Source organism: Humulus lupulus, chromosome 5 (genome assembly GCF_963169125.1).
Source record: "Humulus lupulus chromosome 5, drHumLupu1.1, whole genome shotgun sequence".
NCBI lineage: Eukaryota > Viridiplantae > Streptophyta > Magnoliopsida > Rosales > Cannabaceae > Humulus > Humulus lupulus.
In genome coordinates, this window is record NC_084797.1 from 108,535 (window position 1) to 136,316 (window position 27,782).

The window sequence follows — 27,782 nt, forward strand, 5'->3', positions numbered from 1 at the left end:
GTAAAATCACCAAATGTTATGTTTTTCTTACAGCTGTCACCACCACTTCTCTTAACTGTCATTTCAGCTATTTAAGCTGTCACGTGCCACTAGGGGTGAGCATCGGTCAGTTTGGGCGGTTTTTTCACAACAAAAAATCCAGAATTCGGTTTTCGGTTTGGATTGGTGCAATCCAAAAACCTACCGAATCAAACCAGTTTAAAAAAAAACCGACCGTTTTGGACTGCGGTTTGGTCGGTTAAACCGACCAAACCGAATTGATTATTGTTTTTTTTTTAAAGTTTTAGTTAAAAAATTAAAATTTTTGGATTGTTAGAATCCATTTTTGTGTGTTTTTAAAACATAAATATATAGAACATAATTACATTTATAAGTACCTTAAGTTTTTTTTTTTTTTTTTTATTAAAAATTTTAATAATTAATAATTATATAATATTATATTATTATTTTATTGTGTTCGGTCGGTTTCGGTTTTATTGGTCGGTTCACCAAAATTTCCAAATCGACCGAACAGTGGCGGTTTGCACCGTCGGCGGTTTTTTCGGTTTTCGGTTTAAATAGTTTTGGTTTTTTCGGTGTTCGGTAGGTCGGTGTACACGGTTTTTTCGATTTTTCGGATTTTATCCTTAGCCCTACGTGCCACTATAATATTGGGTAATAGTTGGTTTGTGGTTTCTTGTATTTCTATTAGAATATTCTCATTATTTTTTCCAAAGATTTGTAATATTAGAATATTCTAATAGACAAATCATATGGATTTTAGTTGTTGAACAAGTAAGATATACATTATTCTACTCCAAAAACAAGTACTAGAGTAAGAGTAGTACTAGTACTACTACTCTCTAAATAGAAATCTCGCTTAAATAGTGGATCTATTCAACCTTGGATCTTATAATAATAAATGAAAAATATCATATCATAATAATAAATGAAAAATATAATAATAATAATAAATGGAAAATATCAAAGAAGAAGGGTTGGGTCCACGCCACGTGTCGCCCTTTTAGGAGAGCCTTTCAGATCCACATGTACACACACTCAAATCGAAAGAAAAGGCCTTTTTCCAAAATAGAAACAAATAGCAGACTGCCACTCCCACTATCACCGGAGCCACCACCACCACCACCACCACCGGTACCGGAGCTACCACCACCACCGCCGGAGCTGTTGCTGATTGTTGCAACCCAAAATGGCAAAGTGTGCTCTCATTTTCTCTCATGCTTGTGCTACTGCTCCTATCACCACCACCACCACCACCAAGGCTCATCATCATCATCATCATCGGCATATCTCTGTGAAATCTCTCCCTTTCTCCTCTTCTTCCACCAATCTCAATCTCAGTCTCAATCGCAACCTCAAACTCAACAGTCTCCACCCTCACCATCATAATCACCATCCTCATCGGCCCCCTTCTTCCCTCAATTCCGACGTCCCCCACCCCAACAGCCTCACCCTTGGCCTCCAGCAATGGGATTCCTTGACCGCAAACTTCTCCGCAGCCTCCAATATTCCTTTTCTCCTTCTCCAGCTACCCCAGATCATCCTCAACGCCCGTAATCTCCTCGCCGGAAACAAATCCGCCCTTTTGGCTGTCCCCTGGCTCGGAATGCTCACTGGTTTGCTTGGAAACCTCTCTTTGCTCTCCTACTTCGCCAAGAAGAGAGAGAAGGAAGTCATCGTCGTTCAAACCTTGGGTGTGCTCTCTCAGTTCGTCGTCTTTGCTCAGCTCGCCATGGCCGATGCTATGCCTTTCCCTTACTTCGTCGCCACCTCCGTTCTCGTCGTAACGGGTCTGCTCGTTAATTTCTTGAATTACTTCTATTTGCTTAATGATTCAGTATGGAGATTTTGGGAGGACGTAATTACGATTGGTGGCCTATCAGCCTTGCCACAGGTCAGAATTTGAATTTGACTAATTTGGATTTCGAAATGGAATTTGAGTATTTGAGTTTGATTCTAAAAATCTGAAAATACAGGTTATGTGGTCCACTTTTGTTCCCTATATACCAAACACTATCTTGCCCGGGGCTCTAGCTTTTGTTGTAGCTGTTGCAGCTGTTCTTATGGTAAAGCCTTAAAACTTTCTTCTTATACATGTCAAATTAGAGTACAAAGATAGTGCTTTTCAAGATAACATTGTAGTCAATAACATTTTCAGGCACGACTAGGCAAACTATCTGAGAAAAGCACCAAATTTGTTGGAGCCATATCTGGGTGGACGGCTACTCTGCTCTTCATGTGGATGCCAGTATCACAAATGGTAATTATCCATGTCTGTGATGCTGTTTCTGCTCATCTCGAATCAACTTCATTTTGGTATATAAACTTGATGATTGTTGCTTCCTTTCCTTTTTCAGTGGACAAATTTCCTCAATCCTGACAACATTAAAGGCTTATCGCCTTTCTCTATGCTGCTTGCAATGATTGGCAATGGACTAATGATCCCCCGTGCGCTTTTAACTCGTGATTTCATGTGGTAATGCATTTTTTCAATCTCTTTCAACAAAACACCTTGTCTGCATCAAATTGTAAGTTCTATGGTAGTATAGCAGCATTTGGTGTGTCAGGTGTTATTAATTTTCTCATTTAGTTTATAGTGCATTACTAGTGTGGATCCATGAGTGTATTTAGAAAGTGTGGGGAACAACTGTTGGAAAACCTTTTGCTTTCATTGTCTCTCCTGCAGCATGTGTGTGACAAGTAACAAATTACTTCTGCTGCACTTTGGGCCTTTTGTTCTCACTTTTTTACCGAATTCTATGCGGTCTTTACTGCTGCTGCTTCCTATTTAAAACATCATATAGAGGAAACTGTTTTGTTGGCTGATGATTTCATCAACTAATAAAACTATGACAAGCGAATTAGTGAGCTTAAGCAGACTAGCTGTTATAGGGCTTGTACTACTGGTGTTAGAGAGACATGAGATATTAGAAGAAAATGCAAAATAGTAGTAGTAAAGACACAATGGTTCGGCTGGAATAAGACCTTTAGATGAAGTGCGACCATGTTTAAATAGGTGCATTCACAGCATATAACCATAACATTACTGTGGCAAGGGAAATATTGACAAAACCTAATAAAGAATAAAAACTAGCCTTTGATGAAGTTATGATATGATTTCAGGTTTCTCGGTTCTTCTTGGGCTTCTTTCTTTTATGGATATGGAAATCTAGCCTGCTTGTACTGGTAAGTTGCTCTTTAATATTTTGTGGTTCATTTGCAGTGTGTTCCCTAATCCTATGCACTTTAGATAGTAGATTAACCTGAGTCATGAGACCTTGTGCTTTCCTTCAGGTTCAATAGTATCAGCAAGGAATTCTTCTTGGCAGCAACCGCTGGTTTCGTATTGTGGATAGGTTTGTCTCTCATTAACTGATACAATCCCCGAAAGAACACGTAAGAAAATTTATCTTGGGCATTTAAGTGATTTCTGATTGGCTTTTTCTTACTAACAGGAATGGCTCTATGGAGAGACACTGTAGTTCATGGATATAACTCACCCTTCACATCATTGAAAGAGTTGATTTCTGGATCTTAGAGAGAGTGTTTGATTGGGTAGCTTTTAAATTGTTATTACAATAAATGTTACGAGGAATTAGAATTAATCGCTTTTGTAACCCTTCAATTTTATAGGAAATTACTTTCTGGTTTGAAGTTTAAGTAATTCAATAATTTTTTTTTCATGTCCTTGCACTGTGATAGAATTGCTGTTGCCAAGAACCTGAAATACAATAATCTGTAATAATAAATCAAAGCTACTAGTTCAACCATATCATGTCATCCACAGAATTTGCACATGTACTAGAAATATACTTACGGTTACTGCTCATCTTACACTATAGTTCTAAAACATGTTGAAAATCTTAAAACTTGGTTTGTGTTAGTGACAATTGAGAGGTGAACTGCAAAAATCTATCTAATACTCTCTATTGTAGAAGATACTATAGACTAGACAAAATGTCATTTTTTTCTAAGAAATCTTAAATAATTGAAGTTATGTGAAAGGGGAAGATAAGGAACCTCGTTTTAGTTAAAAGCAGAGGCTCAAGAATACCATTCTGATGATTTTGAACAGGTATACAGATCACTACCTGCAAATGCGCAGACATTTCACCGAGGCTGGTATGTGATGCTGATCTATTACTTTTTCTTGTGTCCCTTTACTGAACTGGTTTTGTATGTAGCTTTTTTCATGAGAAAACATGATTGTTGATTTAGTTTTATTTTTGTTGTTATTATTGCCCGCTGAAGGAAACTGTTTCCTTGTCTCTGCGAAAGGATTTATCCAGGCATGTTACAAGAATTCCTTTGATATTCTTAGTGCATAATTGTACGAGTTGTGCTAATTTACTTTGCATTTTGACAGAGACACTGATAATGCTTTTGAAGCAGTGAATAAGGTCATTGCATTGGCAAGTCATTGAACCATCTTATAGTTGCAGAGGTGTAAGTCTTCTTCTTCTGCCTAAAACTTGAATCGAAAATCGAATGAAGCTTTTGTGAGAAATCAACACGAACCAATTGTATCCTCAGTTGATCTCTTTGAAAGTGGTGGACCCGACCCCAGAAGGAGCCAAATGTCGATGCAGTGAGATGATATTACTAACAAGGGTTTAACATCAACAGTAGAGAGAGTTGACAATTCTTCTGCAATGTTGGTAATAGTTGTATAATATTGTATTGTGTAGAGTAATGGTAGTTAAATGTAACATCAACATATTCATAGATTTTAATTTTAAATTTATGTAAATTTAATCTGTCATCAACTATTGAAACGTACTTATTATGTTGGTAACTTTGGTCCCCCACAGTTATGCTCATCGGAATCTGTCTGGGAAAGGAATTTGGGACCTCTGGTGTTGCTTGCCGGTGCTGAAAAACTTTGATGCAATTGTAACTACTACCTTTTGCTTTTGCTTAGATCATTCTCTCAAACTCTCAAGTCTTTAGACAGAAGATGATATTTACTAATGCTATGACTTTTGCTTCTAATAATTTATGTTACTTTATAGAAAGTAGTAGAAGAAACAATAAACACTAGGAAATAATCCAGCAAAATGGTCAAATAAATTAGACTGTATCTTCTTGAACATTAAGTAGCTTAGCTCTCTCTTTCACCGACTATAATAATAAAGTAAAATGCTAATTTGGAGAGAATAAGAATTAGACACGCGTCATCTCTAGCAATAGAATAAAAATAAAGCAAAAGTTAACAAGACACGTGTCATTGTGTCTGTGTCTGTATCTGTATCAGTCAAATATAAGAAGAAAAAAAAAGAAGTGCAAGAAAAAGAGAGAGAGAGAACAGTTCTCCAAGATAACAGATTTAGATACAGAGTTCAAAACTTGAAACTTTGTTCTTTCTCAGAGGATCAGTAATATATATTATATATAGGACTCCATTATATATATATATATAGTAATAAAGACATAGAAATGGCAGATTCAGATTCAAAGGTGGTGGGGAGGACCCAGAAGAGGATTCTGGGTATAGGTTACTGGGTGCAGGGATTCAGGTGCTTGCCATGGATGGCAGTGATTTTCTTCCTCAAGGATGGGGTTGGAGTGGATCCCTCCACCATTCAGCTCCTTCTCAGCTCTGCCAACCTTCCCATGGTCGCCAAGCCTCTCTATGGCGTCCTCTCCGATGCCCTCTACCTCTCTGGCCAGCATCGTATTCCGTACATCGCCTTCGGAGGTATATAATTCTTTATTAATATTTAAGACTCAAAAGTCAAAGCTAGGTAGATGCTTTTTTCTTTTCTTTTGTTTCATAACATAACATGTCTTTCTAATCTTGTTCATTGTCCAATCATAATTATTCATGAATCAATGCCCATAAGAAGCTTTTTTCCACTCATAGATTATGTTATTTTATTGGGATGACTAGAAAACTAAAAGTAGCATAAAAAATAAAGCCCAAAAGCAGATGTGATCATATAGCCAAGAGTGCTTTCTAACTCAACCTCTGTTGTTGCAGCTTTCTTACAAGCACTGTCATGGCTGGCATTAGCAATTATCTCTCCCTCAAGCATTTCAATAACCACCATGGCCTTATATCTCCTACTCAGTAATCTTGGGGCTTCAATAGCTGAGGTTGCGAATGATGCCATTGTTGCAGAGGTAGGCAAACAGCAGCAGCCTACTTCCTCCAAAACATCTCAGCCATCTCCATCACCAGCCTCCTCCTCCTCCTCCTCCTCAGGTGAGCTCCAATCATTTGTATGGATAGCTTCATCCGCCGGAGGAGTCTTAGGAAATCTCCTGGGCGGTCTCATCATCAACCGGGTGTCCCCTCAGAAGATGTTCCTCCTTTTTGGCCTTCTGGCATCTCTCCAACTCTTTGTCACCATCATGGTCAGGGAGAGCTCACTCAACCTTCCCAAGAGGGCATCTGACAGTGGGGTTAGGAAGCAGCTTTCGCAGCTAACAATCGCCTTGAGAAAGCCAGCAATTGCACGGTCAATCACATGGTTTGCACTATCTTATGCAGTGATTCCTGCACTGACAGGCACAATGTTCTTTTATCAAACAGAACATCTGAAGATTGACTCTTCAGTGTTGGGAATCTCCAAGGTGTTCGGGCAGGTGGCCATGCTTTTATGGAGCATAGTCTACAACGGCTCCCTGAAGCGGATGGCATCATCCAGGACAATAATAGCAGGACTTCAGGTGGCGATGGCGTTGTTCATGTTATCAGATGTGCTGTTTGTAAAAGGAGTGTACCGAAGCATTGGAGTCCCGGATGGGGTGTATGTAGTAATATTCTCAGGGCTTTTGGAGGTTCTCTTCTTCTTCAAGATACTGCCGTTCAGCGTGGTGATAGCGAGGCTGTGCCCTGCAGGCTGCGAGGGGTCTCTGATGGCGCTGGTGATGTCGGCTGTAGCGCTGGCGATGATAGTGAGTGGCTATCTTGGAGTTGCGCTTGCAGCCTATGTTGGGGTGACCCCTGCTAATGAGTTCTCAGGCTTGCCGAAAGCCATTGCAATACAGGCGGTTTGTACCCTTGTCCCACTGTTCTGGTCATCTTGTATCCCAGAGGATGAGCTTGAGAAATCTTCATCTTCTTCCAGGACCAAAAGTGAATAGAGTAGCTAGCTGACATTCATTCTTGATTATATTGAATGTGGATTTATTGCTGCTACAGCTTTTCAGATTCTTCTGTATTTTTCATATTGGTTGATATTCATCATCCATTTATTTTATTCCTTGAACTAAATCTATTTGTTGTATTGTATAGTCTATGTATGTACATATATATTGAACATTAAGAGGACATTAATTAATGAACGCATGTATTTTATTGATTCATCTGGTTTTTGGTAAAGGAAAGATGCATATATATTATGAGGAATTCTTTTATAGGGCTTCACTTTGAGTTCTACTGGTGGGACTCTCAGTGTTCTCGATTTAAACATGTTGTTACTGGAAACTAGGTCCAAACATGTTGCATGCGTGACTAATTTTTTTTATACGCGTGGAAAGTAACATATTTGAATCTAGTTTCTGGTACTGGAAAATTTGTAGGATGCTTTAAATAGCTACAATATACACGGTCATAAAAAAAAATCGCGCCGAAAACTGTTCACGGGCCGAGAACACTAAGAGTCTCACTGTTAGGACTTAAAGTAAAGCCCATTTAAAAGAATTGTCCATAATATTAATATATTAGATGATAAACATCAATTAATATAAATATTAGGTTGTAAAATTTAGTTGCTCTTCCATATTGAAACTAGAATCATGTTGGATTTGACACATTCTTTTCCTCCTCTAAATAATTATAGATAAAAATCTGAATAAATCTATATCATGTAAGATATTATATAGCATTGGATATTTAGGTTTGCAAATGGGAATAATCTACACTCCACTTTGCCTTGCAATGAATTAAAGTTAAACTACTTATCTTTGTAAAGGCAAGACTGGTGTTATTCTTAGCTGAGACTGGCACATATAGTTGTAGATAGGGGTGTTTATTGGTCGATTTGATCGGGTTATAACGTAATTTAATCAATCCAACGTAAAAGTTGGGTTGCAAAAATTTAACTCTAACTCGTCCAATTAAGAAGAAAAAAAAGTTTAACCCATTCAATGTTTTAGGCGGTTTGGTTGAGTTAACCTGCCCAAACCAATTTTAAGTTATTTTTTTAAAAAAAAAGTTCAAATAATTAGATTTAACAAACTAAAAGTATAGTATACGTGTTCCGAACTTAGACATATTATTCTAAATTGAAATTTTAAAATCATTGTTAAAATTTTTAAAATAATATTTAATATTACATATAATATGCGTAATATAAATATATATAAATGAAAAAAATTCTTAATCGGTTTATTCAGGTTATTTAGCCGAGTTTGTATAATTTCTAAATTGCCCAATATAATAATAGAGCGATTTGAATTTTTGTCACATTCGCGTTGCATTTTCTGTCGATTTTTTTTTGTTTGATTTGGATGGTTTATTCGGATTGGACAGTTTAAAAAAAAAATATATCCTTATTGTAAATGCTTCTAATTATACGATGAGAAATTATAAAGAGACTCTCTAGCCCACTCTTTTTTACACTCTTTTTAATTTAATATATTTTAATAAAATAATAGGTGACGTAGTTTTATATATATTACAATTATAATGTCATCAAACACTTATTTTTTCAAAGTGAACTCCCTAAAAATTTATTTAAATAAAAGCATTAAAATATAATTTAGATTGAAATATCAATAATTTAATAATAAAAATCATTAAAACATTCAGCTACACCTTCACCTTTTTTAAGCACATTTTGTAATTAAGAGTAAAGAAATATGTATGAGGGGTGGTTATATATATATATATATATATAGGATTTATACTTTTTTTTTTTTTTTTTTTATGTTGTGTTTTGTCTCATTATCATGTGTTTTAATAAATTACATTTTGAATCCTATGTTTTGTAAAATTGTTAAAATAGAACCCTAAACTCAATACTCAATTTTGATAAAAAAAAATTAAATATAAAACATAATTTTTAAGCATAATGATTTTATTTTTGTTCTTAATTGTTAGTTTGGTAAATTATTTATGATTTTAGTTGAGAAAACATTGACCAAAATCAGGTTTATGATTCTATTTTAACAATTTTATAAAACATAAAGTTGAAAAGAAATTTATCAAAACAGTGTCCAATCCAAAAAATATAAACCCATATATATATATATACACTAGTAGATATAATTTAACTTTCAATGTTTGAATAAGTTGGCCAAATCTATTTTTCTATATACAAATTAAATTAATTAACATTCCTAGAGGATCATTAATTAACAGTCTTTGATATGAAAATTTCAAAAGATAAAAAGAGTATAGTCCTTTCGGATACTAAGTCAATTAGCCACAGTACATCATTTCCCAACCCATAGCGAGATTTCATCGAACACAAAACAAACATTCTTAAATTACAAGTATAATAAATATGAAACCAAAACTATATGTATATATCTTTATATAGTTTTTCTACCAGAACCACAAAGACATGTAGTTTTTTGAATGAAATAATGAAAACCCATTTCTTGAAAATCCAAAATAATAAATCTGACTAACCCATTTGTTTCTGATGGTGAAGATCATATGTATGAAAACAGATAGATCATGTGGTGGTGAAGTAAAAGACAGGGTGGAGCAAGAGATGAAGGAGCTTGATGCAAGCGCAGGAGAAGGAAAGGAACACCACACCGTAGACGATCCTGAGAGCCATTCAGAGAGAGAGAGATGAGTTAATATTCGTCTCAGATCACAGATCCAAAGGAACACAGAGACCAAAGGATACGTAATAAGAGTAGTATTGGATAAGGTCCTTTTCCTTTATTTTTGCCTTTGTTTTTTAATTCAAATCTTTATTGCCACGTGTCACTAAATTAAAAGGTTTGACTTGCCACGTGGGATAGTGATATTATTTATGGGTGTGTCTGGTTATGCTTACTTGTTTAATAAGCAAAGGAAAGGTGATATGATAAGATAACACATGCCATGCGCCACTCTAAAAGATTATTAAAATCTTTCTTTGTTTCACTAACTTGAATTGAATGACCTCATTTTAAAAACAAAGCTTTTTATAAAGTTTTGTTACTCTCCACACGAGATCGGTGGTTTAGGTTTATATATTTATTTATATGTATATATATATATATAGATATATAATTCTACTACAGGGCTTCACTTTAAGCTCTATAGGTAGGGTTCTTATTATTTCTCGACTCGTGAATAATTTTCGACGTGACTTTTTTTTATGACCGTGTATATTGTAGCTATTTAGAGTATCCTGTAAATTTTCAGAAAATTCTGAATAGTTTACAGTACCGAAAATTAGGTTCAAACATGTTGTTGCACGCGTGACTAATTCTTTTTATGCGAGTAGAAAACAACATGTTTGAACCTAGTTTTCGGTACTGTAAACTATTCGAAATTTTCTGAAAATTTGCAGGATGCTCTAAATAGCTACAATATACACGGTCATAAAAAAAAGTCACGTCGAAAATTATTCACGAGTCGAGAAACAATAAGAACCCTACCTGTAGAGCTTAAAGTGAAACTCCTATAAGAGAATTGTCCTATATATATATTAAAAAGTTTTGTTACTATGCACACGACATCGGTGTAGCTTTTTATATATATATATGACAATTTTTTTATAGGGGCTTCACTTTAAGCCCTACCGGTAAGGCTCTTAGTGTTTCTCCACCCATGAACAATTTTTGGTGCGATTTTTTTTTATGACCGTGTATATTGTAGCTATTTAGAGTATCCTGCAAATTTTCAGAAAATTTCGAATAGTTTATAGTACCGAAAACTAGGTTCAAACATATTGTTTTCCACTTGCATAAAAAAAATTAGTCACACGTGCAACAACATGTTTGAACCTAGTTTTCGGTACTGTAAACTATTCAGAATTTTCTGAAAATTTGTAGGATGCTCTAAATAGCTACAATATACACGGTCATAAAAAAAAATCGCACCAAAAACTGTTCACGAGTTTAGAATTCAAAAAGTAATTTATCATACCTCGTTTTTTTCTCTAGGAGGAGCAAATATGAAAGCAACAATATTAGAGCATTTATCCTGATTTTTTATTATATTTATGACCAACTCTGTCGACCAACATAATCTAAGTTGGGTCACTCAAAAAAGTTATTTTTAATTGGAATTTGTGTAAAATTAATTTTTATTAGACTAATAGAATTCACTTAAAATAATATTAATTGTGTTGAGTTGTTAGCAAGGAGAGCCATTTGCGGCTATCCTTCAAATAATAATGGAACAAAGATTATTGGGAAGTGTGTTATGTATCTTTTAATTTTATAATTTAGTTTTTAAGTATTATAGCCTAGTATCTATACTATAATATCTTTAACTTAAAAAAGTACATCTAATCTACTATAGTTATTGTAATTTATTTGAGAGCTGTAATTGTTTTTGTTATGGCCAATATTGAATAAATTTGAGAAGCATATGAATTGTAACCTAAATTCAAAGAGAAGATTTTGCAGGTATTAGAGGGTGTTTGTACATTATAGGCAAAGGCAAATGAGAAATTGCATAAATAATAAATGGTGTAATTCCGATTGATTATAAAAAAATAATCACTTTGAGTAAGTGTTAAAAAAAAATCATATAAATAATAAATATTGGTGTAATTTTGATTGATTATCATAAAATTATTTTGGGTAACTGCTGATATTAACGTGTAATTAATTCTGACACAGATATATAAAGTATCACACACTTAGGGCCTGTTTGACATTGTTTTCAGTTTTTTGTTTTCAAAGTTGTGTTCTCATAATTGAGAACAGAAAACTGTTTTTGTAGTTTTAAAAAAACAATAAGTGTTTGGTTAATGTTTTCTAAAAACAATTTTTTTGTTTTATTTTTTTTAAAATTTTAAATAAAAAATTAACAAATATATTTACAAAGAGAAAAATATTTTAAAAATTTGTAATAAATAATGAGATAAAATAATTTGAAAATAAATGATGAAAAATAAGAAGTGAAAAAGTAAGGAGATAAAATTTGAAGAAATAGAAATTGAGAAGAGAGAAATTGATTCAAGAAAAAATAAGAGAGAATGTGATGAGAAAGAAAGTGGAGAGAGATAAGTGAGTACAGAGAAAGTGATGAGAGAGGAAATGGAGAGAGAGAAAATGAGGAGAGAGAAAGTGATGTGAGAGAAAGTGAAGAGAGAGAAACTAATGACATAGAAAATGATGTGACAATAAATGATGTTAGATAATAATAATTAAAAAAGTGATGTGATAAAAAAAAATAGACAAAAAAAATTTGAGAACAGAAAACAACTTTTTGATGTTCTCAAAATTTTATGTTTTTTTATAACTTTGTTTTTAAAAACTGTTTTTTGAAAACAACGCCAAACACCTCAACTTGTTTTCAAAAAACAGATTTTAGCTTTTAAAAACAAAAAACAGTTTTTTAGTTAAGGTGTCAAACACCCTCTAGTCTTTGCAGTATTTTCTGGTGATAGAGGGAAAGTTTGTTTCGAGTTCGCCCAAGCAGACGTAGTGGTACTTTCGTTCTGTTTGACAGTTGTTGTATCTTAGTGTTATCCCCATTTCCTGCATGGGCTCGGGGCCTTCGTCTTGGCCCACTGTCAGGGGCCAGGTCAGCACGCGGGCCTGGTATGTAGAGTGCACAAGGGGAAGGGTATGGACCAGGGATTCATGTCTGGGACCATTGGAGGGGTCCGGAATGTCCCTCCGGGTCCGTCCTCTGCGACGATAGTCCGGGCGTTCGAACCGCCGCGGCCTACGCGTCCCAATCCCGGACCCCTGGCACTGTCCGGGCCAAGGGTAAACGAAGCGGGACAAAGGTAAATGGACCCGGATCACCCCGCCCCCGGTTGAAGAGGCCAGGCGTCCAGGATCCTGACGCCGCCTCGCTCCACGTGGGCGTTGTCCCCCACTTTCCACCTGCAGAAAAGGTCACCTCGGGATTGCACGCCGATGTGTCAGGACTGCGCAGCCAAGTAATCTGACTGGTCTTGTCTCCTGAATTTGCCTTGTGACTCGAAGTGATCAGACCAAAAGCGCCGTTTTGTCGGGCGATGCATAGTTCTAAGGTCAACCTATTGGGCCTTAGCTTATTTGGACTCCATGTATTTTGTATCTTTTTGTATTGGGCCTCCACTAGAAAGACCACTTATTTCCATTTCCCCGATGGGCCTGGGTCGGATCCGGCCCAGACCCGGTATTCCCATACGCCTATAAATATAAGTTACAGAACACTGTAAAAGGGGTCTCCTTTCACGAAAAAGACAGGAACTCTGTCAAAATATAGAGAGAAAACTCCATTGTAAAAACTTCTTCAAGCTCTAATAATATAGACTCGTGGACTAAGGCTAGTTAACGCCCCAACCACGTAAAAACCCCGTGTCGATCTTCTGTTTTCAGTATTATTATCAGTAAATATTACTCATTAATAGAGTTGCCGAAAATCTTGGTTAACACTTAGTAAGTAGTTGTGCATGAATCCTCTAGCACCTTTCAAGTAAAGGTGGCAAATCTATTTTTAAGGAAAGTCTATTTTGTGTGCTTCTACCTAATTTTAGTCATTGTATTTTACTTTTGTATTTCTATTCTTCAATTAAATATATTTATATATATGTTTTCTTTTTCTCTACTATATTGTTTCTAACAACCTTAAAACACATTTGCCCTCTCTAACTGAATTATTTAAGTGCTTGGATGACAACACCTTAAGTATTTTAATCGCTAATTACTCATTTAATTCCTGCCACCTAAGCAATTAACAGAAAAATTAACCGCAGATACCATCAGCACCAATTTTTTTAAAGTCAGGTGCTTTGAGGGTAAAAAAAAAACTTAAAGTATTTAAGTTGATGAAGGACAACAACTTTTGATAGTTTAGCAGCACATTCAAAAAATGTGTGTGTGGGGCTATGGCCACCCTTGCTCTCAACTTTTAGAAAAGTATAGCAGCCTTGTGTGGATTATGTTAAAGTCACATGAATGGAACGTGTCAATCAAGTATATCGATATGCAACAAAGAACAAATTATATATCTCTTCTATGCAACAAAGAAGACATTCTATATCTCTCTTCTGTCCAACAAAGTGGATTCATAATCGAAATTTTTTGTTTTAAATGTTTTTTATTTTTTTAAAGTTAATTTTAACGGAATATTTTTATAATTAATGGTAGTTTGTAATTAATTAAATTAAAAATTAAAAAATTAAAAAAAATATTTTTGAGATATTATACAATAATAATTATTTAAAAATAATAAATAATTAAATAAATTAACATATGATATTTTTGAGATATTTTATAATAATAATTATTTAAAAATAATAAGATTATAACTTAATTTAATTAAACTTAAACTCACTTATTAGAATAAGATCATATTAAATATATAATATAATCTACTGTGAATTAACAACAAATTACTTTTTTTTTTAAAAAAAAAAAATAGCAAGAAACTTAAATTTAAATTCCACGCATAATATTTAATATTACAATAAACATATTATATATGATCTTCTATTGTCCTTTCTAAATTCAAAAACTAGAACAAACATAAACTTAAACAAAAATAAATAAATTATTTAATTAAAATATGATATTTATTTAAAATTTATATAATATTAATATAAATTTAATAAAAATAATTAATAAATTTTATAAATAAAACGTGTGCATATTGCACTTTGCTTCTATAAATTTATGCACGTGCATATTCCACGCATAATCTAGTATATATAAATAAGCTTACTTGAGAGACTCAAAGTAACACCCTGCACACCAGAGTGAAGGAAAACTCATCAATGGAAGTCAGTGGCGGTGGTTGGTGGTGGCTCATCCTCATCCTCATCCTCATCCCTCTCTTCCTTCTCAAATTCATTTCCAGAAGAACCCCAACTCTCCCTCCGGGACCCTTCACCATTCCCTTAATCGGCAACATCGTATTCCTCGGAAAATCATTCATCGACCTCGAGCCCATCCTCCGCAACCTCCACGCCAAGTACGGCCCCGTTGTCTCTCTCTGCATCGGCTCCCGCCGAACCGTTTTCATCGCTGACCGTCACCTCGCCCACGAAGCCCTCATACACAACGGCGCCGTATTCGCCGACCGCCCTCCTGCTGTCACCACCACTAAAATCTTTAACAGCGACCAGCACAACATCAACTCCGCCGGGTACGGTCCAACCTGGCGCCTCCTCCGCCGCAACATCACTTCCGAGATCCTCCACCCTTCGCGGGCCAAGTCCTATTCTCGCGCTCGCAAATGGGTTCTCGATATTCTCTTCAAACGCCTCGAATCCGATGCTCAAAGCGCCGCCGTTGGTGCCCGCATAATAGATCACTTCCAGTACGCCATGTTTTGCCTCTTGGTTTTGATGTGCTTCGGCGACAAGCTTGAGGAGTCGAAGATCAAAGAAATCGAGGCCGTTCAACGTCGATTGCTGCTGGCCTTCTCGCGCTACAACATACTCAATTTCTTACCAAGTTTAACCAAAATTCTATTCAGAAAGCGGTGGCTGGAGTTGTTGCAGATCCGCGATGACCTACGTGAGGTTCTGGTGCCCCTCATCAATTCCCGGAAGAAGGTTGAGGAAGCCAAGGTTGCTACCAATGATGATGATGATTTCGTGCTTTGCTATGTGGATACTTTACTGGGTCTGGAGCTACCAGAGGAGAAGAGGAAGCTTGATATCGGAGAAATGGTGAGCTTGAGCTCTGAGTTTCTGAACGCTGGCACTGACACGACCTCCACGGCACTGCAGTGGATCATGGCCAATGTAGTGAAATATCCCCAGATTCAAGAGAAGATTTATGAGGAAATAAAAGGAGTGGTAGGAAATGATGATGGTGGAAGAAGAGTGGAGATTAAAGAGGAGGATTTGCAGAAGATGCCTTATTTGAAAGCTGTGATATTGGAAGGGCTGAGGCGCCACCCGCCGGCGCACTTTGTGGTGCCGCACGCGGTGAGTGAGGATATTGTGGTGGGTGGACATGTGGTGCCGAAGAAGGCAACTGTCAACTTCATGGTGGCGGAGATGGGATGGGACCCAAAGGTGTGGGAGGATCCCATGGCGTTCAAGCCAGAGAGGTTTCTGGTTGGTGATGATAGTAAGGTTGAGTTTGATATAACTGGGAATAGGGAGATAAAGATGATGCCTTTTGGGGCGGGGAGGAGGATATGCCCTGGCTCTGGTCTGGCCATGCTTCATTTGGAGTATTTTGTGGCCAATTTGGTTTGGAAGTTTGAGTGGAATAAGGTTGATGAAGTTGATTTGTCTGAGGCACAGGAGTTCACCACCGTCATGAAGCATCCTTTGAATGCGCGCTTGACTCCAAGGCACTAGACTAGACCTTGCTAACTTTATATATATATATATATATACTATATATAAATAATGTGCTATATGTTGTTGTTAGTTTTATTTATAAAATTTATTATTTATTTTTATTAAATTTATATTAATGTCATATAAATTTTAAATAAATATTATATTTTAATTAAATAATTTATTTATTTTTGTTTAAATTTATATTTGAATAAGTTTATGAATTTGAGAATGACAACGAGATATTATATATTATATATTAAATGTAATATTAAATATTATACGTGGATTTTACATTTTAAGTTTCTTGCTAGTCTTAAAAAAAATAATTTGTTGCTAATTCACATTAAATTATATTATATGTTTAATATGATATTATTATAATAAATGAGTTTAAGTTTAATAAAATTTTATTTAAACTATAAAACATATAATTTTATTATTTTTAAATAATTATTATTGTAAAATATCTCAAAAATATCATATTTTAATTTGTTTAATTGTGTATTATTTTAAAATAAATATCATTGTAAAATATCTCAAAAATATCTTATTTTAATTTTTTTAATTAATTTTATTTATAAATAATTATCATTGTAAAATATCTCAAAATATCATATTTTAATTTTTTAATTATTTATTTAATTTAAGTTTAAGTGCTTACAAACTATCCTTAAGTGTAAGAATATTCTGTTAAATATAAAAATATTCCGTTAAATTTAACATTACACAAATAAAAAACCGTTAAAACAAAAAATTTCCGTTATCTACACACTTATTATACAGAAGATATATATATATATATATATCTATGTATCTTGGACCACCTAGTACAGCCATATGATTCTAGTTGATTCAGTTTGTCAGCATGTGTAAAGTGCAACACATTTCCATCACAAATATATATATATATATATATATATATAAAATATCAACCACTTTTTGTTTGTATTGGCTTTAATATTGAAAGCTAATTCTATTGGCAAAAGAGTGAGTTGCAATGGGGGAAGTGAGGAATAAGCAGGTGTTGCTCAAGGACTTTGTGTGTGATTTTCCCAAAGAATGAGACAGACATGGTCATAACATCTTCCACTATCCAACTTAAGCTTCCTCAAGATGCTTCCAAATGGGGTTCTGGTGAAGAATCTTTACTTATCTTTTGATCCCTTCATGGGATTCTGTACGAAGAACCAAAACAAGAATGCCTCTTCCTCCTCCTCCTCTTATATATAATGTTATCTTTTGTTTTCTTAAACAAAAATAAACATGAATGTGTCCAGGTATGCCTGGTATGACTGCTTATGCTGGTTTCTTCGAGATTTGCTATCCAAAAAAGGGGAATATGTGTTCATTTCTGCAGCAGCATGAGGAGTTGGTCAGCTTGTTGGGCAGTTTGCAAAGCTGTTGCGAGTGCTGGAAGCAAAGAAAAAGTTGAGTTGTCGAAGAACAAATCGAGTTTCGATTATAAACAAGAGCCTGACTTGGATGATGCAGCTTTGAAGAGTTGAAACATGTCGTGTATGTGCAAGTATTGATATCATTTATGTTGTTTTGATTGGATTGGATTGGATTGGATCTGTTCTACAAAACACCAGAACCCATGCTCGAATTGCTGTTTGTGGAATGATCTCGCAGTACAATAACCTGATGAGGATGATGGTGTTGGTGTGCATAATCTTATGAATTTGTTCTGCCTTACATCAATCGAACAAGGCAAGATTGTGTATGTGTAAAGCTCTTCACCGGTGGCAACATTGGAAAACAACTACTTGTTGTCTCTTTGGATTGATTTTCTTTGCTTTGTTACCAACATTGCTATTGTTGGTCAAACACTTTAACAGCAGACCACAAAAATTGCAAGTCAAATGTTGCTTTCCTGCTCTGCTCTGTGTTATGCTATTTCTTCATATAGAATCTATAAACTCAATTAGGAATTACAAGAAAGATAAAGCTAAAGTTGGTTTTAACTACAATGTTCAATTTTGCTGTTGAGTCTACAATAGTGGTACTCAAATGTAAAGTATTATACACTATTTTTGTTCTTTTTATTGATTTGACATTTTCATTTTCTCTTCTTAAATTGCATTTATATCTCAGGCAACCCCAACCATTAACACTAAAATTTGATTGAACTAACATTAAAATGAAGTAATTTTAATGCCATATTTTTTTTTCAATCCAACCACAATACTAAAAAATATATTAACATTATTATATTCTCCACAAAGTACATATTATAATATTATATTATTTTATCTTACAAATTAAATAATATACATATATTTATATATATAAAATACTAATATAAAACACAAAAAGAAAAAAATGCCGTAGTGAATAGTATCACATCAATAATGTCGTGACGTTCATGTACACCATTTTGCAATCCCATTTAGAGTCTCATTGGAGTGATATATGGTGTAGGATCAACATCATATATAGTATTGCACCAACACCAAAACTAAGGAATCTTAGCATCATTTTTTTTTCCATTCCAACCGCAATACCAAAAATTACACCAAAAAGTATATTCTTTATTATTTTATCTTATATATAAGATAATATACATATATATTTATTATTAAATACTAATATAAAAAAACAAAATAGTACTACTTTTTGTTTTGCCGTAGCTTGACAATATAATAGTGGGATAAATGGAGTTGGATTGAATTTGATTTTGTGTATTTTTAGCACTATATTTGATGTTTTGCAGTCCGGTTGGAGCTGCCGTAAGAGGGATCCAACTCAAATAGTTGAACTTAGGTTACTATTAGTATTTTCATAAAGACTCAAATGCATGATTCATGACTCAAACTAGTTACTACTCACTTTTATTATTGTTTCACATTTAAACTAATCATATAGTTAATCATATCTTCTCCATTTTCAACATCTCATAAAATGTGGCTTAACTTTTACTTAACCAAGTTGGAGTGAACTAATCAATGACATAAGAAGAAAGATAATGTTAAGATATCCAACATTATATATATATAAACATAAACAAGTTAGGTACTTTTAGACATGTATTAGAAAAGTATATAGTTTAGTGAAATATCATTGAATTATAATGTTATTAATTAGATATCAAAGAAATCATTTTATTTTTTTTATGGATTAGTTTACTATGATTGGAACCTGTCAAGCAAGAATAAATAAATAAAGACTTTTACCAGTCTAAAGATACACCCATAAATCTCGTCTAAACAAACAAACACCATATTTAGTCTTCCTATTAGCTAATATGCTGTTTGGCTAGCTTACTTGAGAGACTGAAAGTAACACTGCATACCAAAGAGAAAACCAAACACCATATTTATTCTCCTGTTAGCTAATATGCTGTTTGGCTAGACCAAAGTCAAGGAAAACAAATCAATGGAAGTCCGTGGCGGTTGGTGGTGGCTCAGCCTCTGCCTCAGTCTCATCCTTATCCCTCTCTTCCTTCTCAAATTCATTTCCAAAAGAAGCCCAACACTCCCTCCGGGACCCTTCGCCATTCCCTTAATCGTCAACATCATATTCCTCAGCAAATCATTCTCCGACATCGAGCCCATCATCCGCAACCTTCACGCCAAGTACGGCCCCGTTGTCTCTCTCCGCATCGGCACCCGCCGCGCTGTCTTCATCGCCGACCGTGTCCTCGCCCACCAAGCCCTCATCCATAACGGCGTCGTATTCGCCGACCGCCCTGCCGCTCTCCCCACCGCTAAAATCTTCAACAGTAACCAGCATAACATCAGCTCCGCCAGGTACGGCCCAACCTGGCGACTGCTCCGCCGCAACATCACTTCCGAGATCCTCCACCCTTCGCGGGTCAAGTCCTATTCCCGCGCTCGCAAATGGGTTCTCGATATTCTCTTCAAACGCCTCGAATCCGATGCTCAAAGCGCTGCCGCTGGTGTCCGCGTAATGGATCACTTCCAGTACGCCATGTTTTGCCTCTTGGTTTTGATGTGCTTCGGTGACAAGCTTGACGAGTCAAAGATCAAAGAAATCGAGACCATCCAACGTCGCATGATGCTGGCCTTCTCACGCTTCAACATACTCAATTTCTGGCCCAGTTTGACCAAAATTCTATTCAGAAAGCAGTGGCAGCAGTTGTTGCAGCTCCGCGATGACCAACGTGAGGTTCTGGTGCCCCTCATCAATTCCCGGAAGAAAGTCGAGGAAACCAAGGTTTCTACCTGTGATGATAATGATGATTTTGTGCTTTGCTATGTGGATACTTTACTGGGTCTGGAGCTACCAGAGGAGAAGAGGAAGCTTGATATAGGGGAACTGGTGAGCTTGAGCTCCGAGTTTCTGAACGCTGGCACTGACACCACCTCCACGGCGCTGCAGTGGATCATGGCCAATATAGTGAAACATCCCCAGATTCAGGGGAAGATTTATGAGGAAATAAAAGGAGTGGTCGGAAATGATGATGGAAGAAGAGTGGAGATTGAAGAGGAGGATTTGCAGAAGATGCCTTATTTGAAAGCTGTGATATTGGAAGGGCTGAGGCGCCACCCGCCGGCGCACTTTGTGGTTCCGCACGCAGTGAGTGAGGATATTGTGGTGGGTGGACATGTGGTGCCGAAGAAGGCAACTGTCAACTTCATGGTGGCGGAGATGGGATGGGACCCCAAGGTGTGGGAGGATCCCATGGCGTTCAAACCGGAGAGGTTTCTGATTGGTGATGATAGTAAGGTTGAGTTTGATATAACTGGGAATAGGGAGATAAAGATGATGCCTTTTGGGGTGGGGAGGAGGATATGCCCTGGTTCTGGTCTGGCCATGCTTCATTTGGAGTATTTTGTGGCCAATTTGGTTTGGAAGTTTGAGTGGAATAAGGTTGATGAAGTTGATTTGTCTGAGGCACAGGAGTTCACCACCGTCATGAAGCATCCTTTGAATGCGCGCTTGACTCCAAGGCACTAGACTAGACCTTGTTAACTATATATATATATATCCATGTATCTAGGACCACCTAGTACAGCCATATGATTCTAGTTGATTCAGTTTGTCAGCATATGTAACGTACAACACATTTCCATCACAAATATATATATATATAATATATATATAAAATATCAACCACTTTTTGTTTGTATTGGCTTTAATATTGAAAGCTAATTCTATTGGCAAAAGAGTGAGTTGCAATGGGGGAAGTGAGGAATAAGCAGGTGTTGCTCAAGGACTTTGTGTGTGATTTTCCCAAAGAATGAGACAGACATGGTCATAACATCTTCCACTATCCAACTTAAGCTTCCTCAAGATGCTTCCAAATGGGGTTCTGGTGAAGAATCTTTACTTATCTTTTGATCCCTTCATGGGATTCTGTACGAAGAACCAAAACAAGAAGGCCTCTTCCTCCTCCTCCTCTTATATATAATGTTATCTTTTGTTTTCTTAAACAAAAATAAACACGAATGTGTCCAGGTATGCCTGGTATGACTGCTTATGCTGGTTTCTTCGAGATTTGCTGTCCAAAAAAGGGGAATATGTGTTCATTTCTGCAGCCGCATGAGGAGTTGGTCAGCTTGTTGGGCAGTTTGCAAAGCTGTTGCGAGTGCTGGAAGCAAAGAAAAAGTTGAGTTGTCGAAGAACAAATCGAGTTTCGATTATAAACAAGAGCCTGACTTGGATGATGCAGCTTTGAAGAGTTGAAACATGTCGTGTATGTGCAAGTATTGATATCATTTATGTTGTTTTGATTGGATTGGATTGGATCGGATCGGATCTGATCTGTTCTACAAAACATCAGAACCCATGCTCGAATTGCTGTTTTTGGAATGATCTCGCAGTACAACCTGATGAGGATGATGGTGTTGGTGTGCATAATCTTATGAATTTGTTCTGCCTTACATCAATCGAACAAGGCAAGATTGTGTATGTGTAAAGCTCTTCACCGGTGGCAACATTGGAAAACAACTACTTGTTGTCTCTTTGGATTGATTTTCTTTGCTGTGTTACCAACACTGCTATTGTTGGTCAAACACTTTAACAGCAGACCACAAAGATTGCAAGTCAAATGCTGCTTTCCTGCTCTGCTCTGCTATGTGTTATGCTATTTCTTCATATAGAATCTATAAACTCAAGGGTTTATGCTTTTTTTTTTTTTTTTTTAACAATGTGGTTTGACAAATTTATTTTTGTACTATGTTTTTTCTAAAATAGTTTAAATAGATTTTTAAAATCGATTTTGATAAAAAATTTGTAAACTAAAATCACAAATAATTTATCAAATTGAGAATTCAGAACAAAAATACAGTACTATATTGTTATATTTAAGTTTTTGTTCATCAAAATCAGGTTTAAAGGTCTATTTGAATGATTTTATAAAATATAGGGTACAAAAAATAATTTATTAAAATACAGAATCTAAACAGATAATAAAACAAAACTAAAGATCTAAAAATATATAAACACAATTTAGAATTTCAAGAAAGATAAAACTAAAGTTGGTTTAACCACAATGTTCAATTTTGCTTGAGTCTATAATAGTGGGTACTCAAATGTAAAGTATTATACACTATTTTTGTTCTTTTTATTGATTTGACCTTTTTCATTTTCTCCTCTTAAATTGCATTTCTATCTTAAGAGGGACCCAACTTAAATAGTTGAACTTAGATTACTATTAGTATTTTCATAAAGACTCAAATGCATGATTCATGATTCATGATTCAAACTAGTTACTACTTATTATTGTCTACTCACTTTTTTTATTGTTTCACATTTAAACTAATCATAATCTCCTCCATTTTCAACACCAAAACTAAAGAATCTTAGCATCATTTTTTTTTCCATTCCAACCGCAACACCAAAAATTACACCAAAAAGTATATTATTTATTATTTTATCTTATATATAAAATAATATACATATATATTTATTATTAAATATTAATATAAAAAAACAAAATAGTACTACTTTTTGTTTTGCCGTAGCTTGACAATATAATAGTGGGATAAATGGAGTTGGATTGAATTTGATTTTGTGTATTTTTAGCACTATATTTGCTGTTTTGCAGTCCGGTTGGAGCTGCCGGGATCCAACTCAAATAGTTGAACTTAGGTTACTATTAGTATTTTCATAAAAACTCAAATGCAGGATTCATGACTCAAACTAGTTACTTCTCACTTTTATTATTGTTTCACATTTAAACTAATCATATAGTTAATCATATCTTCTCCATTTTCAACATCTCATAAAATGTGGCTTAACTTTTACTTAACCAAGTTGGAGTGAACTAATCAATGACATAAGAAAAAAGATAATGTTAAGATATCCAACATTATATATATATCAATATAAACAAGTTAGGTACTTTTAGACATGTATTAGAAAAGTATATAGTTTAGTGAAATATCATTGAATTATAATATTATTAATTAGATATCAAAGAAATCATTTTATTTTTTTTATGGATTAGTTTACTATGATTGGAACCTGTCAAGCAAGAATAAATAAATAAAGACTTTTACCAGTCTAAAGATACACCCATAAATCTCGTCTAAACAAACAAACACCATATTTAGTCTTCCTATTAGCTAATATGCTGTTTGGCTAGCTTACTTGAGAGACTGAAAGTAACACTGCATACCAAAGAGAAAACCAAACACCATATTTATTCTCCTGTTAGCTAATATGCTGTTTGGCTAGACCAAAGTCAAGGAAAACAAATCAATGGAAGTCCGTGGCGGTTGGTGGTGGCTCAGCCTCTGCCTCAGTCTCATCCTTATCCCTCTCTTCCTTCTCAAATTCATTTCCAAAAGAAGCCCAACACTCCCTCCGGGACCCTTCGCCATTCCCTTAATCGTCAACATCATATTCCTCAGCAAATCATTCTCCGACATCGAGCCCATCATCCGCAACCTTCACGCCAAGTACGGCCCCGTTGTCTCTCTCCGCATCGGCACCCGCCGCGCTGTCTTCATCGCCGACCGTGTCCTCGCCCACCAAGCCCTCATCCATAACGGCGTCGTATTCGCCGACCGCCCTGCCGCTCTCCCCACCGCTAAAATCTTCAACAGTAACCAGCATAACATCAGCTCCGCCAGGTACGGCCCAACCTGGCGACTGCTCCGCCGCAACATCACTTCCGAGATCCTCCACCCTTCGCGGGTCAAGTCCTATTCCCGCGCTCGCAAATGGGTTCTCGATATTCTCTTCAAACGCCTCGAATCCGATGCTCAAAGCGCTGCCGCTGGTGTCCGCGTAATGGATCACTTCCAGTACGCCATGTTTTGCCTCTTGGTCTTGATGTGCTTCGGCGACAAGCTTGACGAGTCAAAGATCAAAGAAATCGAGACCATCCAACGTCGCATGATGCTGGCCTTCTCACGCTTCAACATACTCAATTTCTGGCCCAGTTTGACCAAAATTCTATTCAGAAAGCAGTGGCAGCAGTTGTTGCAGCTCCGCGATGACCAACGTGAGGTTCTGGTGCCCCTCATCAATTCCCGGAAGAAAGTCGAGGAAACCAAGGTTTCTACCTGTGATGATAATGATGATTTTGTGCTTTGCTATGTGGATACTTTACTGGGTCTGGAGCTACCAGAGGAGAAGAGGAAGCTTGATATAGGGGAACTGGTGAGCTTGAGCTCCGAGTTTCTGAACGCTGGCACTGACACCACCTCCACGGCGCTGCAGTGGATCATGGCCAATATAGTGAAACATCCCCAGATTCAGGGGAAGATTTATGAGGAAATAAAAGGAGTGGTCGGAAATGATGATGGAAGAAGAGTGGAGATTGAAGAGGAGGATTTGCAGAAGATGCCTTATTTGAAAGCTGTGATATTGGAAGGGCTGAGGCGCCACCCGCCGGCGCACTTTGTGGTTCCGCACGCAGTGAGTGAGGATGCTGTGGTGGGCGGACATGTGGTGCCGAAGCAGACAAGGGTCAACTTCATGGTGGCGGAGATGGGATGGGACCCCAAGGTGTGGGAGGATCCCATGGCGTTCAAGCCGGAGAGGTTTCTGGTTGGTGATGATAGTAAGGTTGAGTTTGATATAACTGGGAATAGGGAGATAAAGATGATGCCTTTTGGTGCTGGGAGGAGGATATGCCCTGCCTATGGTCTGGCCATGCTTCATTTGGAGTATTTTGTGGCCAATTTGGTTTGGAAGTTTGAGTGGAATAAGGTTGATGAAGTTGATTTGTCTGAGGTACAGGAGTTCACCATCGTCATGAAACATCCTTTGCATGCGCGTTTGACTCCGAGGCACTAGACTATATATAGCTTGTTAACTATCTATATATCTAGGACTACCTAGTACTTAAACGAGAATAGACGTTCGTTACATACATATGTACTTGGTTTAATTGTGTCTCAAGTCAAGAAAGACTAAATCTTTATCATACAATAAATACAGAAGCCTCCAACAAGATATGAATGAATGATTTGGTGACTCTTCTTAAGAGAAGTTTGGTTAGTTTTGAAGTTTTAGAGATGGGATATTGGGGTCCAACCAAAATTAGCTGTTTCTTAAAACTATGTGTGGAAACTCAACAAGATTAGAGTTTTATCCTGATTCACTATTATATTTATGAACCAACTCTGTCGGTCAACTCTGGTCTGGCCATGCTTCATTTGGAGTATTTTGTAGCCTATTTGTTTGAGTGGAATAAGGTTGATGAAGTAAGTTGATTTGTCTGGGGTACAGGAGTTCATTGTCGTCACGAAGCATCCTTGGCATGCGTGGTTGACTCCGAGGCATTAGACCAGAGACCTTGTTATCGATCTATTTTTCTTACGGGTGAGAATCGGTCGGTTTGAGAGGTTTTTTCACAAAAAAAAAAATTAAGAATTCGGTTTTCGGTTCGGATTGATGCAATCCAAAAACCGACCGAACCAAACCAGTTTAAAAAAAAACCCATTAAACCGAATTGATTATTTTTTTTTATTTTTTATTTATTTTTTTTATTTTTAGTTAAAAAATTAAAAATTTTAGATTGTTAGAATCCATTTTTGTATGTTTTTAAAACATAAATATATAAAACATAATTACATTTACAAGTGCCTTAAGTTTTTTTTTTATTATTAAAAATTTTAATAATTAATAATTATATAATATTATATTATTATTTTATTGTGTTCGGTCAGTTTCGATTTTTTTGGTCGGTTCACCCAAAATTTCCAAACCAACCGAACAGTGGCGGTTTGCACCGTCGGCGGTTTTTTCGGTTTTCGGTTTAAACGGTTTTGGTTTTTTCGGTGTTCAGTAGGTCGGTGTACACGGTTTTTTCGGATTTTATGCTCAGCCCTAATTTATCTATCCTAGGACTGCTTAGTACTCAAACTTTGCAACATTCATATCTGCTGTGTTGTGTCCAGTTGGTGCAATTAAGATATTCTTAGGCCTTATATGAAAAGTAAAATATATGTTTCACTCTATAGGTATCTACAGTAAAACATTTATATAAAAATACTCTGTATAAAAATAATCTTATTTTTAATGTAAAAAAATTTGGTCACAATTTGAGTTAGTTATAAATAAGAATAAATTCAGCTTTAAGAAAGTATTATTTATATAGTAATAATTAATAATTATATATACAATCATTTGAGTATATATATGTTATGTCATTTATTTGTACATATGGGAGAAAATTAATTATTTATTCTATATTTATATATATATTATGTTATTTATTTGTACACAAATGAGAAAATCAAAGATTTATTGGATATTTGAATTATTAAGTTACTTTTAAATATGTAATAGTTATTAGCGAGTTTTATTATTATTGTTGATAAACATAAAATTAGTAATGTATAACGGTAAAAGCTCGGATATTTTTTTATTTTTTTTTTGAAATAAAAGCTCGGATATTTTCAAGTAAAAGAAAATTGAGATTATTGGTGTAGAATGTCATAACTGGTTAATTAAAAATGCCAAGTTTATCATTTGATAGTGAGGTTCTTTTCTTTCATTTTGGTTTTCCTTAAGTATAATTCACAGAAGCCGATAGTGGTCAATATATGTTTTCATTAATTCATTGTCAAAGAAGATCTTTTCTTAATTTTGTTTTGTGCCAATTTATTTGGTTTGGTCTTGTGCCTTTTTTTTTTGGCTTTGTTTTGTGCCAATTTGCTAGGCTGTCTTGTGCCATATTTTGACTTTGTCTTGTGTTATGGTGTATGCTGTTATGTTTTAATGTTATCCATAAAAAATTTCAATTACTAAGATTTTTTTTATGGAAAATAGGTAATTTTCATTAATAAAGTCAAAATGATATAACTTATTACAAGCTTATGCTGAGCAAACATTTACAATTTTCAAAGGAAAAAAAAGCCTATATAGAACCTTAAACTAAGTCCAATAGGCGCCATTAATTGAGCATCCAATAAATGTGAAGTAAACAAAACTTCATGTCGAATCGCAAGTTGACATATAAACTCTAATAATATAATGAAATAACACCAAAAATCA

General features: G+C 35.5%; 5 protein-coding genes and 1 pseudogene across 8 annotated transcripts; all 6 read left to right on the forward strand.

Moving 5' to 3' along the window:
- The first annotated feature begins 1,051 nt into the window (after positions 1–1,051).
- Positions 1,052–3,683, forward strand: LOC133834146 (maltose excess protein 1-like, chloroplastic). The gene is made up of 7 exons (XM_062263658.1): positions 1,052–1,894; positions 1,977–2,066; positions 2,159–2,260; positions 2,358–2,476; positions 3,124–3,186; positions 3,295–3,356; positions 3,456–3,683. The coding sequence occupies exons 1-7, from the start codon at positions 1,190–1,192 to the stop codon at positions 3,536–3,538; spliced, it is 1,224 nt and encodes a 407-aa protein (XP_062119642.1). The 5' UTR covers positions 1,052–1,189; the 3' UTR covers positions 3,539–3,683.
- Positions 3,684–3,816: 133 nt separating this feature from the next.
- Positions 3,817–7,311, forward strand: LOC133834145 (probable folate-biopterin transporter 7). 4 transcript variants are annotated; one of them, XM_062263654.1, is made up of 4 exons: positions 3,817–4,446; positions 4,534–4,658; positions 4,812–5,698; positions 5,981–7,311. In XM_062263654.1, the coding sequence occupies exons 3-4, from the start codon at positions 5,437–5,439 to the stop codon at positions 7,087–7,089; spliced, it is 1,371 nt and encodes a 456-aa protein (XP_062119638.1). In that variant the 5' UTR covers positions 3,817–4,446; positions 4,534–4,658; positions 4,812–5,436; the 3' UTR covers positions 7,090–7,311. The 4 variants fall into 4 exon arrangements, with proteins under 4 accessions (XP_062119638.1, XP_062119641.1, XP_062119637.1 ...); XM_062263657.1 differs by having other exon boundaries at positions 4,534–4,654; XM_062263653.1 differs by having other exon boundaries at positions 3,817–4,122; positions 4,252–4,658.
- Positions 7,312–14,789: 7,478 nt separating this feature from the next.
- Positions 14,790–16,488, forward strand: LOC133834147 (cytochrome P450 89A2-like). The gene has a single exon (XM_062263659.1). It carries the CDS (start codon positions 14,838–14,840, stop codon positions 16,377–16,379), a length of 1,542 nt encoding a protein of 513 aa, XP_062119643.1. The 5' UTR covers positions 14,790–14,837; the 3' UTR covers positions 16,380–16,488.
- Positions 16,489–16,983: 495 nt separating this feature from the next.
- LOC133780204 ((+)-pulegone reductase-like) lies at positions 16,984–18,409 on the forward strand (annotated as a pseudogene).
- A 1,122-nt stretch (positions 18,410–19,531) lies between these two features.
- On the forward strand, positions 19,532–21,452 carry LOC133834148 (cytochrome P450 89A2-like). The gene has a single exon (XM_062263660.1). It carries the CDS (start codon positions 19,740–19,742, stop codon positions 21,282–21,284), a length of 1,545 nt encoding a protein of 514 aa, XP_062119644.1. The 5' UTR covers positions 19,532–19,739; the 3' UTR covers positions 21,285–21,452.
- A 2,370-nt stretch (positions 21,453–23,822) lies between these two features.
- LOC133834149 (cytochrome P450 89A2-like) lies at positions 23,823–25,900 on the forward strand. The gene has a single exon (XM_062263661.1). The coding sequence runs from the start codon at positions 24,033–24,035 to the stop codon at positions 25,575–25,577; it is 1,545 nt and encodes a 514-aa protein (XP_062119645.1). The 5' UTR covers positions 23,823–24,032; the 3' UTR covers positions 25,578–25,900.
- The last annotated feature ends 1,882 nt before the right edge of the window (positions 25,901–27,782 follow it).

What these genes read in the sequence shown, in the direction of transcription:
- LOC133834149 (XM_062263661.1), top strand. Translation starts at nt 24,033, where the DNA reads ATGGAAGTCCGTGGCGGTTGGTGGTGGCTCAGCCTCTGCCTCAGTCTC.
- LOC133834148 (XM_062263660.1), top strand. Translation starts at nt 19,740, where the DNA reads ATGGAAGTCCGTGGCGGTTGGTGGTGGCTCAGCCTCTGCCTCAGTCTC.
- LOC133834146 (XM_062263658.1), top strand. Translation starts at nt 1,190, where the DNA reads ATGGCAAAGTGTGCTCTCATTTTCTCTCATGCTTGTGCTACTGCTCCT. An exon ending in GCCTATCAGCCTTGCCACAG is followed by an intron (nt 1,895 to 1,976) that starts GTCAGAATTTGA and finishes CTGAAAATACAG; the next exon opens with GTTATGTGGTCCACTTTTGT. An exon ending in GGATGCCAGTATCACAAATG is followed by an intron (nt 2,261 to 2,357) that starts GTAATTATCCAT and finishes TTCCTTTTTCAG; the next exon opens with TGGACAAATTTCCTCAATCC.
- LOC133834147 (XM_062263659.1), top strand. Translation starts at nt 14,838, where the DNA reads ATGGAAGTCAGTGGCGGTGGTTGGTGGTGGCTCATCCTCATCCTCATC.
- LOC133834145 (XM_062263654.1), top strand. Translation starts at nt 5,437, where the DNA reads ATGGCAGATTCAGATTCAAAGGTGGTGGGGAGGACCCAGAAGAGGATT. An exon ending in TCCGTACATCGCCTTCGGAG is followed by an intron (nt 5,699 to 5,980) that starts GTATATAATTCT and finishes CTGTTGTTGCAG; the next exon opens with CTTTCTTACAAGCACTGTCA.